The 11,877-nt window shown below is 36.2% G+C and overlaps 1 protein-coding gene across 1 annotated transcript in view; it reads left to right on the top strand.

Annotated features, from left to right (window-relative positions):
* Positions 1-3,987: 3,987 nt before the first annotated feature.
* Positions 3,988-11,877, top strand: part of DPP10 (dipeptidyl peptidase like 10) — a 1,290,245-nt gene continuing 1,282,355 nt past the window's right edge. Inside the window, exon 1 of the mRNA XM_012535464.2 lies at positions 3,988-4,471. Coding sequence (XP_012390918.2) covers positions 4,412-4,471 — 60 coding nt within the window. The 5' untranslated portion in view covers positions 3,988-4,411. The remainder of the gene's footprint in view (positions 4,472-11,877) is intronic.

Raw genomic sequence — 11,877 nt, 5'->3', positions numbered from 1 at the left:
AGAATAAGGAAGTTCTGTCTTATATCTACATACATCTCTTCCAAGTGAACTTGTCACAGGCTGTAGAGCCTTAAATATGAGCATGCTGGTATCTTAAGGCTGGCTGGGTATATGGTTCCACAGTATGGAATAAAGAGCAGTAAACAGGGTTGTGGTTTGTCATTAGGGTTGTTCACTTCTATTCTGATTCCACTCCTCTTTGGGTACATAGTGGAAGTTGCTTCCTTATTACCTAAACTTGGGTGTGACCATGCACTGGCTTTGGCCACTGTAATGCAAGAAGAGGTGATATGTGCCATTCATTACTAGGCAGAGGTCTTTAAGTGATAGCATGATTTGTCATGTTTATTTCCTTCTGCCATGTTGATTTTGAAGCTCATATCAAGAAGGACTCTCCATCAGCCTGAGTTCTCTTATATGGGAAGAGCCTCCCTGCCAGTCTTCTATTGATATACAGCATCATGAGAAATAAACCTTCATTATTTTAAGCCCCTGAGATTTTGAGGTATTTATTATTGCAGCATAACCTTGCCTATCTTGACTGATTCATCTAGTTTCTAGGAAAGATCAGTGCTTAAAGATAGTGAAGGCCAGAATGAGGCCACTGACATCAACCTGAGTGAATTCAGGGAACAATCTGAAGATGAGCAGATATAAGAAGCAGATTCCATTTATGGAGAGAGAAGAAGCAGGCAGAAATTAGGTGAGGGCATTAAGTTCCAAGTCAGTGAAGCTGATGATTTGAAATTATATTCCAGTTCTAGCAAGCAATGCAAATGACTCTGTGGACAGGTCAAGCAGAAGTCTGAGATATACACAGTGGGTGTTAAGATGGTTAAAATGGAGGTGGTTTCCTTTATGGTTACTTAGGAACTTGGATTTTCTATAGTGGAATCCAAATATCAAGGAAACAGTCTAACATACTTTCAGATATCATCCTCATTGACTAAGGCTTGGGGCTTGCCTAAGCTTTCAGTTGGTAGATCATCATTGTGACCAGCTGGTTAGGGGTAGACCAGACAGGGCGTGAAACAAAGAGAGAGAATGTAATGGAGTCTATTTGATAATGTGATAATGTTTTTCCTAAAAAAGATACTTTCATTAAGTCAATTCTAGGTTTCTGTTTCCCAGATCAAACAATAGCTGTTCAAGGAACATCATGGGTTATATTTTCTAAAATTAGTAGCCAACTTCCTTATTATTTTGTGAAGAGGGTGGAAGGGACTCACTTCTAATTTTCCACAAACTGTGGAACCTGAAAATAACATATTTTTATATGATTATTGTTAGTGTTGGTTAAATCTGAAATTGGTCCTTTGGATTAAATTTCCTAAAATTTCTAGCTCACGATGATTCACTATACAGTGTTTTCTGAGTAAATCTAAACATTAGAAAAAAAAATCCTACTACACGAAAAACTCTGATGAAAATTTACAGCTGCTTCACACTGAATATATTTAACCAAAGATGTCCCAATTAGAATAATTGTATATGAATTTATCCTCATTAAACAGTACTTATAATTTTCTAGCCTTTGGCTAACTTTTTGAAAATCTCTATCTTCTCTGGTTATAATTCCAATTGAACATATTAAGATAACAAATTTCACAGAATTATGAAAAATCTATATATTTGAAATAGAAGTTTAAAACTTACTATGGTTTTCATTTTTAAAAAAATTCTTGGAAAGATAATGTAACTGAAAGGGAAAACAATACCCAATATGAGAGTTAGGTCATATATTTTGTTCTGAACAAATGATTTTTCTTTGGACTTAATGTTTGATATAATGATAGGCTGTGAGACATGGAAAGGGAGTATATGATGTATACTATCAACCTTTTTCATGTGTGTCTTCTCCTTTTATTTGTAATATTCAACATTGGGAGAGGATTTTAGGTGGATTCTGGCCACTTACCTATAGATGGTAATGCCAATGTATTTTTTACATTCTAACCACCATCCAAGTGGGGATGGGAGAAAATTTTGAAAACTTGTGGGAAAAGAGTAAAGTCTCATGTGACTTAGTGGTTGCATTTTAGCTGCCCATGCCTTCTTTGTGGTAGACATGTAAGTGTTTACTCTCTCATTGTGCTTGATTAAGAGTCCTTGGAGTATTAATGGTTCCTCCCATACTGTGTAGTTCTCTGATGTGGATGAAGAACTCTGTCTAAACTTATACCCTGCCCCTCTGGATACCTTCTTCACCACGACCCCCATTCTCCCTGAACTACCTAGATAATTTGGCTTGGAGTTTCCTCAGATATCTAGTTACCAAGTGTTATCTAAGAAAGAGGAGCTGAGTCAACCCTACTTGTGTGGGATATTCATTTCTTCAGAGATTAGCAGACTGCTAACTTCATGTTTAAAGCTTCATGGGTTTGTTCACTGGGTCATATACTTTGTATTGTTTTTTTACTTCATTAACGTCTTCCCTTCTTTATATTATTTTCTCCCCTATACTGTATTTGAGCTTATTTTACCATTCTTTTATAACTCTTTGAGATCAACATTTAGTTTATTAATTATTAATTTTGTGCCTTTTTGCATTTCTAATATACACAATTCCTTCTGAATATTGATTTAGCTGCATCCTACAAATCTGATATATTTAAAAATTATTTTCAAATTCAAAATGTTTAAAAATTTTAACATAAATTCTTCTTTAACTTAATGGATTATTTGAAGTATCCTGTCCAATAAAAATATAATGTGAGCCACAAAGGCAGCCACACTTGTGATTTAAAATTTTAAACTTTGAATCACAAGATTTCTTAGTCCTTTGGTTGTGCTCACTGTGATGCCTTGATACTGGTACCCCAGATTCTTGGATGTGGCCTTGTCCTGCTTCTTATTAGCTCCATCGTTTTGCCCATGATCTTGTTAATTCCTCTAACACTCCTGCCATTAACCTTTTTGGATTCAGAGTGTCTGATCTTGATTCTGTCAAATCCTTACCTCCACTGTGCTGCAAGAACTATCACCCCCTGAAACTCAGGCATCCTCAAGCATTTGGAGACTCCTGTACAGAATATTTAGATCCCTTTTCCATTTCAGAACAAGACATATATTTTTAATCATGTATAAATTACATTATATCACAAAACTTATTAGTTTATTCCTTCTCATGCTAGAGTTTATCTGTAATGTTCTTGGCCTACTGATAAAGCTTTCTGAAAGCTTCATGCAGTTGAATTTTATAAACTTGGCATTTCAGCAGCAGGATATATTTCTGATGAGTAAAAAGTGTCAGTTTTCAAAACTACTTGAGACATACACACTCAGACTAAGCCACATCTAATATTTTACAATACGCATTGGAAAATAATTTCCTCCATTAAGTCAAGCCTGCTCGATCTCTCATTTCCAACTAGGATAAGTGCATCTTAGTGCTAATGTGACAATTGGGACTGGCGACTCTACAGAAAATTTTTTTCACAACTATTTATGATTTATTTGCCTACAGTGTTCTTTGGAACAGAGAGGCAACTATTTGGGAAGTTGGACAGGCATGAGCTAACTACCAGTCTGTCCCCCAAAATAAAAACAAATATGGCATCAAGGAAATAGATGGTTAAACATAAAAAAGAGAGGAGAAAAGAAACCATTTTTTTGGCTTTGGTACAACTTCCAATAACTATTGTATTTGAAAACTTCTTAATATATCATAGGCTTTCTCCCAGCTTACAGAAGATTCAGTGTCTTGGCTGACTGTTACTGCAGAATTTCTGAAATATTGATAGAGAAGGGCAGTCCTTTACTATACAGATATAGAAACCTGCAATCTTAAATTAGGCAACAGGTCCTTTCCAGCATTTACTGGTATTTTGATTGCAAGCACTACCCTAGAAGAAATAAAATTTAGTATCAGAATGAGAATGAATTATGGTAAAAAAAATCAGGAGAGAGAGAGAGAGGGATACAGAGAAAGAGAGAGAGAAAGATTTATTTTGCACTAAGAAAAGGTGTAAACTGGTTAGAATTAGGGGAGTTGAGAATGTCCCTTTAAACTGTGGTACTGCAATCGATCTCTGTATGTTTTCTGGTATTCATCCCTTTGAAAGGAGAATGAGAGCCAAGATCATTGGCTGTACTCTGAAGCTGTCACATCTCAGTACTGAAAAGGTACAGTGCAAGTGCATTGAAACAGTCTTTAGTTTTCTATTCCATATCGCCAAGAGCTTTGAGAATGATGAACCAAGTGAATGCTTTTTTTAGGGCTGAGATACAGATCCCTCCAATCTGACAGCGTTGCAGCCTCCGGAGTGAGAAAGCAGCAGCAGCAGCAGCAAAAGCAACAGCAGCAGCAAAAGCAACAGCAGCAGCCCAGCTGAAGTCCAGTAGAGGAGACCTGATCCCTAGTTCATCCTGAACTCCACCGGGGAACGTGCACTGTCCAGGGTCCTGAAACATGAACCAAACTGCCAGCGTGTCCCATCACATCAAGTGTCAGCCCTCGAAAACAATCAAGGTAGGACCCAGGTTTTCTCTCTTCTCTCTGCTGCTGTGCATGTATGTTCATTAATTTACCTAACACATGGGCATTGGTATGGCAGGGCACTGACAGTGGCGATACCTAGTTGGTTTGAGTTTGAATTGAAGGTGGATCTGAGTAGTGTTCGGTCCTGTTTGTATGTGTACATAGACAGGAGAGAGTAGTTTGCACTAAACGATGGTTTTACCTTGATGACTTTGGCTTTTTTTTGACTGAGAGTCTATCAGCGGTATATTTCAGAAACAAAGTTTAGTGAGCTTCTAGAAGAGTTTCTAATCTATGTCAGTTTTTCTGATGGAATTGGGAACAATTTGCAAGCTGCTGGAAACAGATAATGTTAAATTGAATACAGGTTTTATTACAGTGTTTCATTGTCATATGGATTTGGGACGTCTCATTCTTTCCAAAGAAAAGTGCATCCTTAATTTTGAGTGTTGAACTGGTGGTTATATTGAAGTGATTGTTATAATGAGTATAAAAGACTTGGAGGGAGTATAAAAACATATGTTCTTATGTATGCCACCATACAAGTCAAAAACAGTGAGGTGATTGGAGACACTCTTTAATACAGGTGCTTGTTTTAAACTTGAGGCTTTTCTGACATGGTTAAATGAAAAGGACCAAGCTCAGAATTTTACTGTCCTGTTTTAGTATTAAGTAATGTTTCTGTCATTCTCCTTGTTCTTATTTGGGATGTTCTTACTCCCAAGGAGACTTATAAATAACCAGGTTTCTACTGAAGGATTGACTCTAGCTTGCCATTTATCTGTATTAGATTACTATCTGCGTGAGTACTTTGCATCTGGGGAAAGTAATGGGTTCCTCTGGAACTCTTTTATAGAAAAAACTGATAACCTGATGGATCAACTTTTGTTATTACAATCTCTGATTTCCATACAATTGCATACCTTTTATTGAGGTTCCAAAATTTGAGAAGACTGATTTTATTATTACGTTATTTTGGGGTTATATTTCAGGCCTTTGAAAATACTGCATAGATTGCAATTACAAAAGGAATATAATTTACAGCAATAAGTCTGTTTCTTATGAACTTACCTACCCTCTGTCAGAGTCCTCCAGTGATAAATAGACCACAAAATGAACACTTTATTTCATTGATCTGCAATTATTTTTAAAAGCAATGAGGTCTCCAGGATATATCAAATGATGCATAATTAGACCCCCATCATAATAAACATACAGTGTTAACTGAAATGATGAAGAATCTAAATTATTAGGATAACTTACACCGTCTCTAATTGCAAAAGCATAATATCAATATTTTTCAGCATTGGATTTTCTGCACTGTGTCCAAGTTTAGAAATAAAATATTGGGTTTTAGGATTTAAATTTTTCTCTGTATGTCAGATTCCCACATATGTCAATTATATAAGAATACTGTCACTGACAAATGCCAAAACAGTACATATAAGATACTCTACATTGTGATATATAAACTCTAGTGGGAAATACGTGCTGTGGTCTAAAGTGGGGTAGAGTTACTCTGGCGATCTACCTTTGAGTATGTTTAGAAAACCATAAAATGGCTTGTGGTTTTCTGTTTAAGTGTTTGAGGTCATAGGAATCAAGTGTTTTGTTTGTCCTTTTGTGTATTGAGTAAGGACAAATGAATGCTACTTTCTGGGACTTAAAAATCACTTCCCTATTGGTGTTCTAGCATTGACTGCCCTCGGACAAACAGTGGAGGCAGAAAAGAAAATGTTTCTAGTGTCAGGTTTTACATCATCTTGCTGATCTTGCAGATCCTGGCTTTTCGTTCTAACTGCAGCCATTGAATTGAAATGAAAGGCATCATAAAATTGGACAACTCACCACTTAGCAATGTATTATATTAATGGCTTAATGAAGGAATCTTGAATCAAAGCTCTGGGTGGTTTGGTTATTGTATAAGTTAAGTTATTTTGTGCTTCCCCCCGCCCCGCCCCTTGATATTGCTCTGGGGAGCAAAAGATGTGTGATGTTCATAAAGTATATATAGTTGCAAGCATTGAACTATTAAGGGAGTAATTACTTGAGTATTTTCCAATTTGCAGTGGTAAAAGGGGATGAAGGGAAAAGCTCTCTTACTTCAAATTACATGCTCAATTATGAAACATTTATGGCTTTCGTAATTTATACTAAAAATGGCTATCTATATTTAGGTAATGCATTAGTCTATGAGCAAAATGCAGTAACAACTTAAGGAGAAACCGTTAAGAGGAGAGGTTTTTGGAAAGTTATGAGATACTGGAGCTCAAAAGACTCTTTGAACTTTTAGAATCTATCTTGTTTTAAGTGTGGTTTTTTAGAGTTAATTTTTTCTCACTTTTAGAGGTACTATCTGAAAATTTTAAATAAAACTCCCTTATGGAATCTGGTTGGCCTGCAGATAATGATAAATGACCCACTTTGGGGCTCTAGAAATATCCAGATACTTAAGAACTCGTAAATTGTTCCATTTTGAAATTCTAAAACCTCTGGGGAATTTTCCTCCATAGTGCAGTGTAATAGACCTCTAGGCAGTTGTTTCCCATTGTCAGTATAGTAAATACTGGCTGCCCCTTCTCTTGATAGTTTAACCACTGCTAAAAAGAATGCAATGGGAATGAACAAAAATGAATTGTACTGGCTAAAAATAGCTTTAAAGGCCAAAATGTGTAGGCGGACAGAGAACAGGTGTGTGTGTGTGTGTGTGTGTGTGCGTTTCCCCACTTGACGTTTAAAACATAATGATATCTGCAGTGGGTCAAAGTTAGCAATTATTGCCAATGAAGGCTATTTGTGGTTATGGTGGTAACAGAGTTGGAGAAAGAGGGATTAGGTGGAGTCATAATGTGATGAAATGGTTAACATCATTCAGGTGGCTTGACATTTGTTTTTTGTCATTCTGGCCATTAGCCAACTCAACTAGTCCCTGACACATTTTTCCTGATGTGCTTGAGCAGGTGTTTTCTTATAGTCAAAACTGATAAGTGAGAAGAGGGCGGAGGAAGTCAAATAAAGGTGCCAGGCATGTTTTCAGATCACTTTGGATGGATTGTTGAATGCAAGGCATTCATAAAGCCCTCTCCCATTTTAGAACTTGTAAAGCGATGAAGCTTTTCCTGAAATGATTGCAGATCTTACCGTCAATGTAGAAGCACTCTAAAAAAGGATCTTTCATTCTGAGATCTGTAATGGAAAGTTTTAAGGACTATCTGGGAATGCTAAATACAGATCTAATCTTGGCTTATTATAAACCTGATTTGTCAAGAATTGTCCCCACCTTGGACGACAAACTTGTTTTTTCCCCTCCCCTATCTTGCCTTCTCTTGGCTACACTGAATGCAAATCAAATCTTCCAGTCAAATCTCTGGACTGAGTTTGCCTTTTTTCCCAGTGGAATTGAAAATTTAGAACTTTGCCTAAAAAATATGAGAGAATTTAAAAATTTCTTTCATATATTAATATAAATCGAACATTCTAGATTTATATTAAAATATGTCTAAGAGTAGTAGAGGAAATCCTCCATCCTTCTTTTGAAGTTAGAAGTTGGGCATAAATTATCTAGGGTTGGTGATTCCTGGATCAGGAATCATATATATTTTATTATGGTAACTTCCAAATATAGTAAACAATATTACTTTATTTTTCCCATCTAGTGATCTTTTCATATCAGTCTCTCTCCTTCCCTTTCCCCTTTTCAAGACTTGCCTGGTTTATTCTACTCCTGCCTTCACACCCAGGTTCCCAGTCTTATGTAGAAAAGGATCCCAAGGTCTAAAAGTCTTAGTTTCATTCTATTCCTGCTGGAGTAGCTGAACGCTTTTACAAAATATATTTGAACGAGTCTTTAGGATTTTCATTGTCTTTGGAGTAGAACGTCTATGAACAGGCAAACTCTTTTCATCATAATTTTGACTGATTTTTATACTGTAATATTAAAATGTTATTATGCTAGTAAAACCTTTTTACCCTACCACCTCTAACCCCCAGCCCCGTTCAAAATTACGGTATAAGAAACAGGGAATAAAACAAAATGAAGTAAAAGAGAATGAAAATTCTGTAACAAATAATTTTTGTTAAACCTGTGGGCTTGACGGTGTGTGGTGGTTAGAAAATGATTTCTGTCTTTAGCAAATTGGTATTTTGCAGTGTGACACTGTGATGAGTTGGCATGGTAAGACTGACTTGGAATTATATCAACTGGCATCTCAGTGGTTGTTAATTCCACACCTCTAGCCTAAAGGATGGGCACCACATCTGTATTTCACATGGTACTTGAGCTGGTGTTGCAATTGAGTCTTAGAGTGTTCCATAATTATATAACCAAATTACATCCACAAAAATTTAAAAATGCAAAAGCATATAAGAAAAAACCCTCCTCTTTATGTCATCACAATATACAAAATGTAACCCCCCAAATTTTACTATTATATGAAATTCTAAGTGCAAAGATTATAATAGACTTCTGAATTGTATCTTTCTTAGAGATCCATCTTGGTCCTAATCCTGAGGACTTTAGTCATAAGGAAAAAAAAGAAAGAAACTTTATTAAATTATGATCTCAACACGGACTCAGACACTCAGCACGGACTCAGACTAAAGAAAAAGTCATCATCTGTATTCAGTGACTTCTACAGTTCCACTTGGCAAGGAACATACTTTTTTTTTTCAGCATTAGGAGACTGGGTCATTCTCTTAAGTGGTGTTGTTTGGGGAAGCCAGAGAGAAGGCTTACAAAAAATTAGAATGAAGGATCTTGTGTGTGAGAATTTTTTTCCTCTCTCTCAGAAATGGTCTACCTCTTTTTAATTATTCTGACACAGCTTCCCATATGCTTAGGCAAAAATAACAGCCTGTGATAAACATGAATAGGACCACAAGTTAGAAATTCTGCTGATGACCAATTTATAGTCGTTTACAATCTGAATTTACTGCCAAGTATTTAAACTTTAAAAGATTATAGGGCAATTTTATTTTAAATAACTATCAATTAAACTGTTTTATAAGGAAGTAGTAAAGGTTTATGTTTTCTTTTTAGTAAAGAGTGACAATGTTATAATGATTGGCCAGTTTTTGTATTTTGTTGGCTTTTTTCTTAATAAAATAGAAAAAAAACAGTTTCTCTTTTAATTTGATATTTATAGCATTTAAATAGCAACTTTTACTTCAAAGAAGTATTGTCATATAATATTTTATTGAGGTAAATTTGAAAGATTTTAGAAAATACTTAATACTTCATTTTTCTAGAAACCCATGTTTTGGTCAGATAGTAAAGGCATTCTCGATGATAAATTTGTGATGACAAACCACTCTTTGTCACTGAAAAGCTGTTGTTCTACAAATGTAGCACAGAATAAATAAGCTCAAGTAATGCTTCTTAAAGCATCATCCCTGAGCCAATAGCACCAGCATCCCCCGTGGACTTGGTAGAAATGCAAATTCCTGGGCTCTACCCAGACCTAATCAATGGAAAACCCTGCGGGTAGGGCCCAGCAATCTGTGTTTTAACAAGCCCTCTGGGTGATTGGATATGTATTAAAATTTCAGAAACACTGAGCTAAAAGAATACAGAATAAGGCACACTTGTGCTGTGATCCACCTGTAAGATTTGACTGTTTGGGTATCATAGATGGAGTCTGAAGAACTTCAGAATGATACTTAAGGTCATTAAATAACATGAATTCTATGAGAGCCGAGATCTCATCGGGTTCATCTCTTCTATCATTCACAGGGCTTATTTGATACAAAGCCCTGAATACAGTAGACATCAAATATATATTTGTTGATTATTAAATGACTGCAAAAGTCTATCAGCTCTAAGATGAACTAAGTCAATTTTTAAAATCTTGTTTAATAGGTAAGCAGGTTGGAAGCCTTGCTCTCTCTTTTAAATTCATAGCAAGTTTCTCAGAAATGTGTATTCACATTGTTTGGCTTTTGATGGTTCTGTTCTCTGATTTTGGTTTGAGGCCATCTGGTAGTCAACACTTTTTGGTAACTAGGGAGATCCACAGTCACACTAAGCCGAAAGTGTGCTGGGTAAGTGTCTTCCTCCTTGCCAGCTTCCTCTGAAACTTGGCAAAACTACGGTAGGCAGGAGTGTCACTATGGCCTTTCCCCCTCTCTTCATGAATACTCTTTAGCCCTTGGATATAGGCCACGTTGGTAGGATATAATTGGCAGCACTATACCAAAATTAATCATCATCTTCAACCCTGACCTCCCATTGACAGAACTAGTGTGGTGTTCCAGTAGCAGAACTAGATTTAAGCTGGGTGATAAGCTTTGAAATAAAGAAAGTTTACCTTCTGAACAGGCTTATTTCTTGGAAATTCTTCAGAATTTTGTTTGGTTTTTACAGTTACCATTGGGAAGAAAGATCAAATGCACACAGCCTACCCTACCTCCTGTGAATGGAGTGGAAGGCAGATTGGTTGAGTTTTCCTTTGGAGGGTCATCCTTAACTTGAATTCTCACTTCCCCAATACCACCATGAATCATGTGATCTTAGCTAAGGCAATTAACCCTGTCAAGGCTTTTCTTCCCACTAACAGAAGGGCAATAAACTTAAATTACCTCCCCCCAAAAATGCTATGTAAGTGCTTTGTATTATAATTTGTCCTAGTAGCAATTTTTAACGGATATGACATTTTCATAGAGAGGTGTATAGTGAGAATCAATTTTTATGACATAAAAGCTGAGAATTTTATTTGCAATTATTATTAACTATAATGAGGATAAAACTCATTTTGAAGTCACCAGGGAGCTGAAAAGTATCTTCTAATATTGTAGTAACATCTGCAAGATTTCATCATGAACCTGTACCAGAAAAGTAGGGAGAAAAGGAGACTGAGTTTAAATGACATCTAAAGGACTGATTAATTCAGTAAAAAATGCAGTCACTCATCCTGGTGCTGTGCGACAAAAAATGGAAGATACCTAGGGTAGCTGCATGGATTGTACATTGAATTGAGGAGATATTTTATCATGATATGGATACAGCCTTCCTACTACCTCTGTGCTCACTGTTTCCTTTGTCTCATCTCATTCCACACAGTGGTCCTTTTAACAGACCCATATTCTTACCTGAAATCTCATACAGAATTTTCTCAGTGAAAGTTCTCAGACTCCCCTAGGCAAGCTGTCATAGTCTCTAATCATCTGTGTTCTCACATCGTCTTCTCTGTACCTGATTAATAACAACTCATCTTCTGAGTTATAATTATTTGTTTCCATATAAGTCTCTCTACTAGCTCTTAAAGGAATCTTAAAGGGTCTCTATCTTTTATTTTTTGTACTTCCGGTGTCTAGCCCAACAGCTGGTGCCTAGCAGGTGCTCAATTAAGATTCTCTGAATGAAAGAACAGTCAAAGAAGGTTATAAACTCCTTTGTCTTC

The sequence above is a fragment of the Orcinus orca genome, chromosome 7 (genome assembly GCF_937001465.1).
Source record: "Orcinus orca chromosome 7, mOrcOrc1.1, whole genome shotgun sequence".
Taxonomy (NCBI): Eukaryota; Metazoa; Chordata; class Mammalia; order Artiodactyla; family Delphinidae; genus Orcinus; species Orcinus orca.
This window is presented reverse-complemented; position numbering and strand designations above follow the sequence as displayed.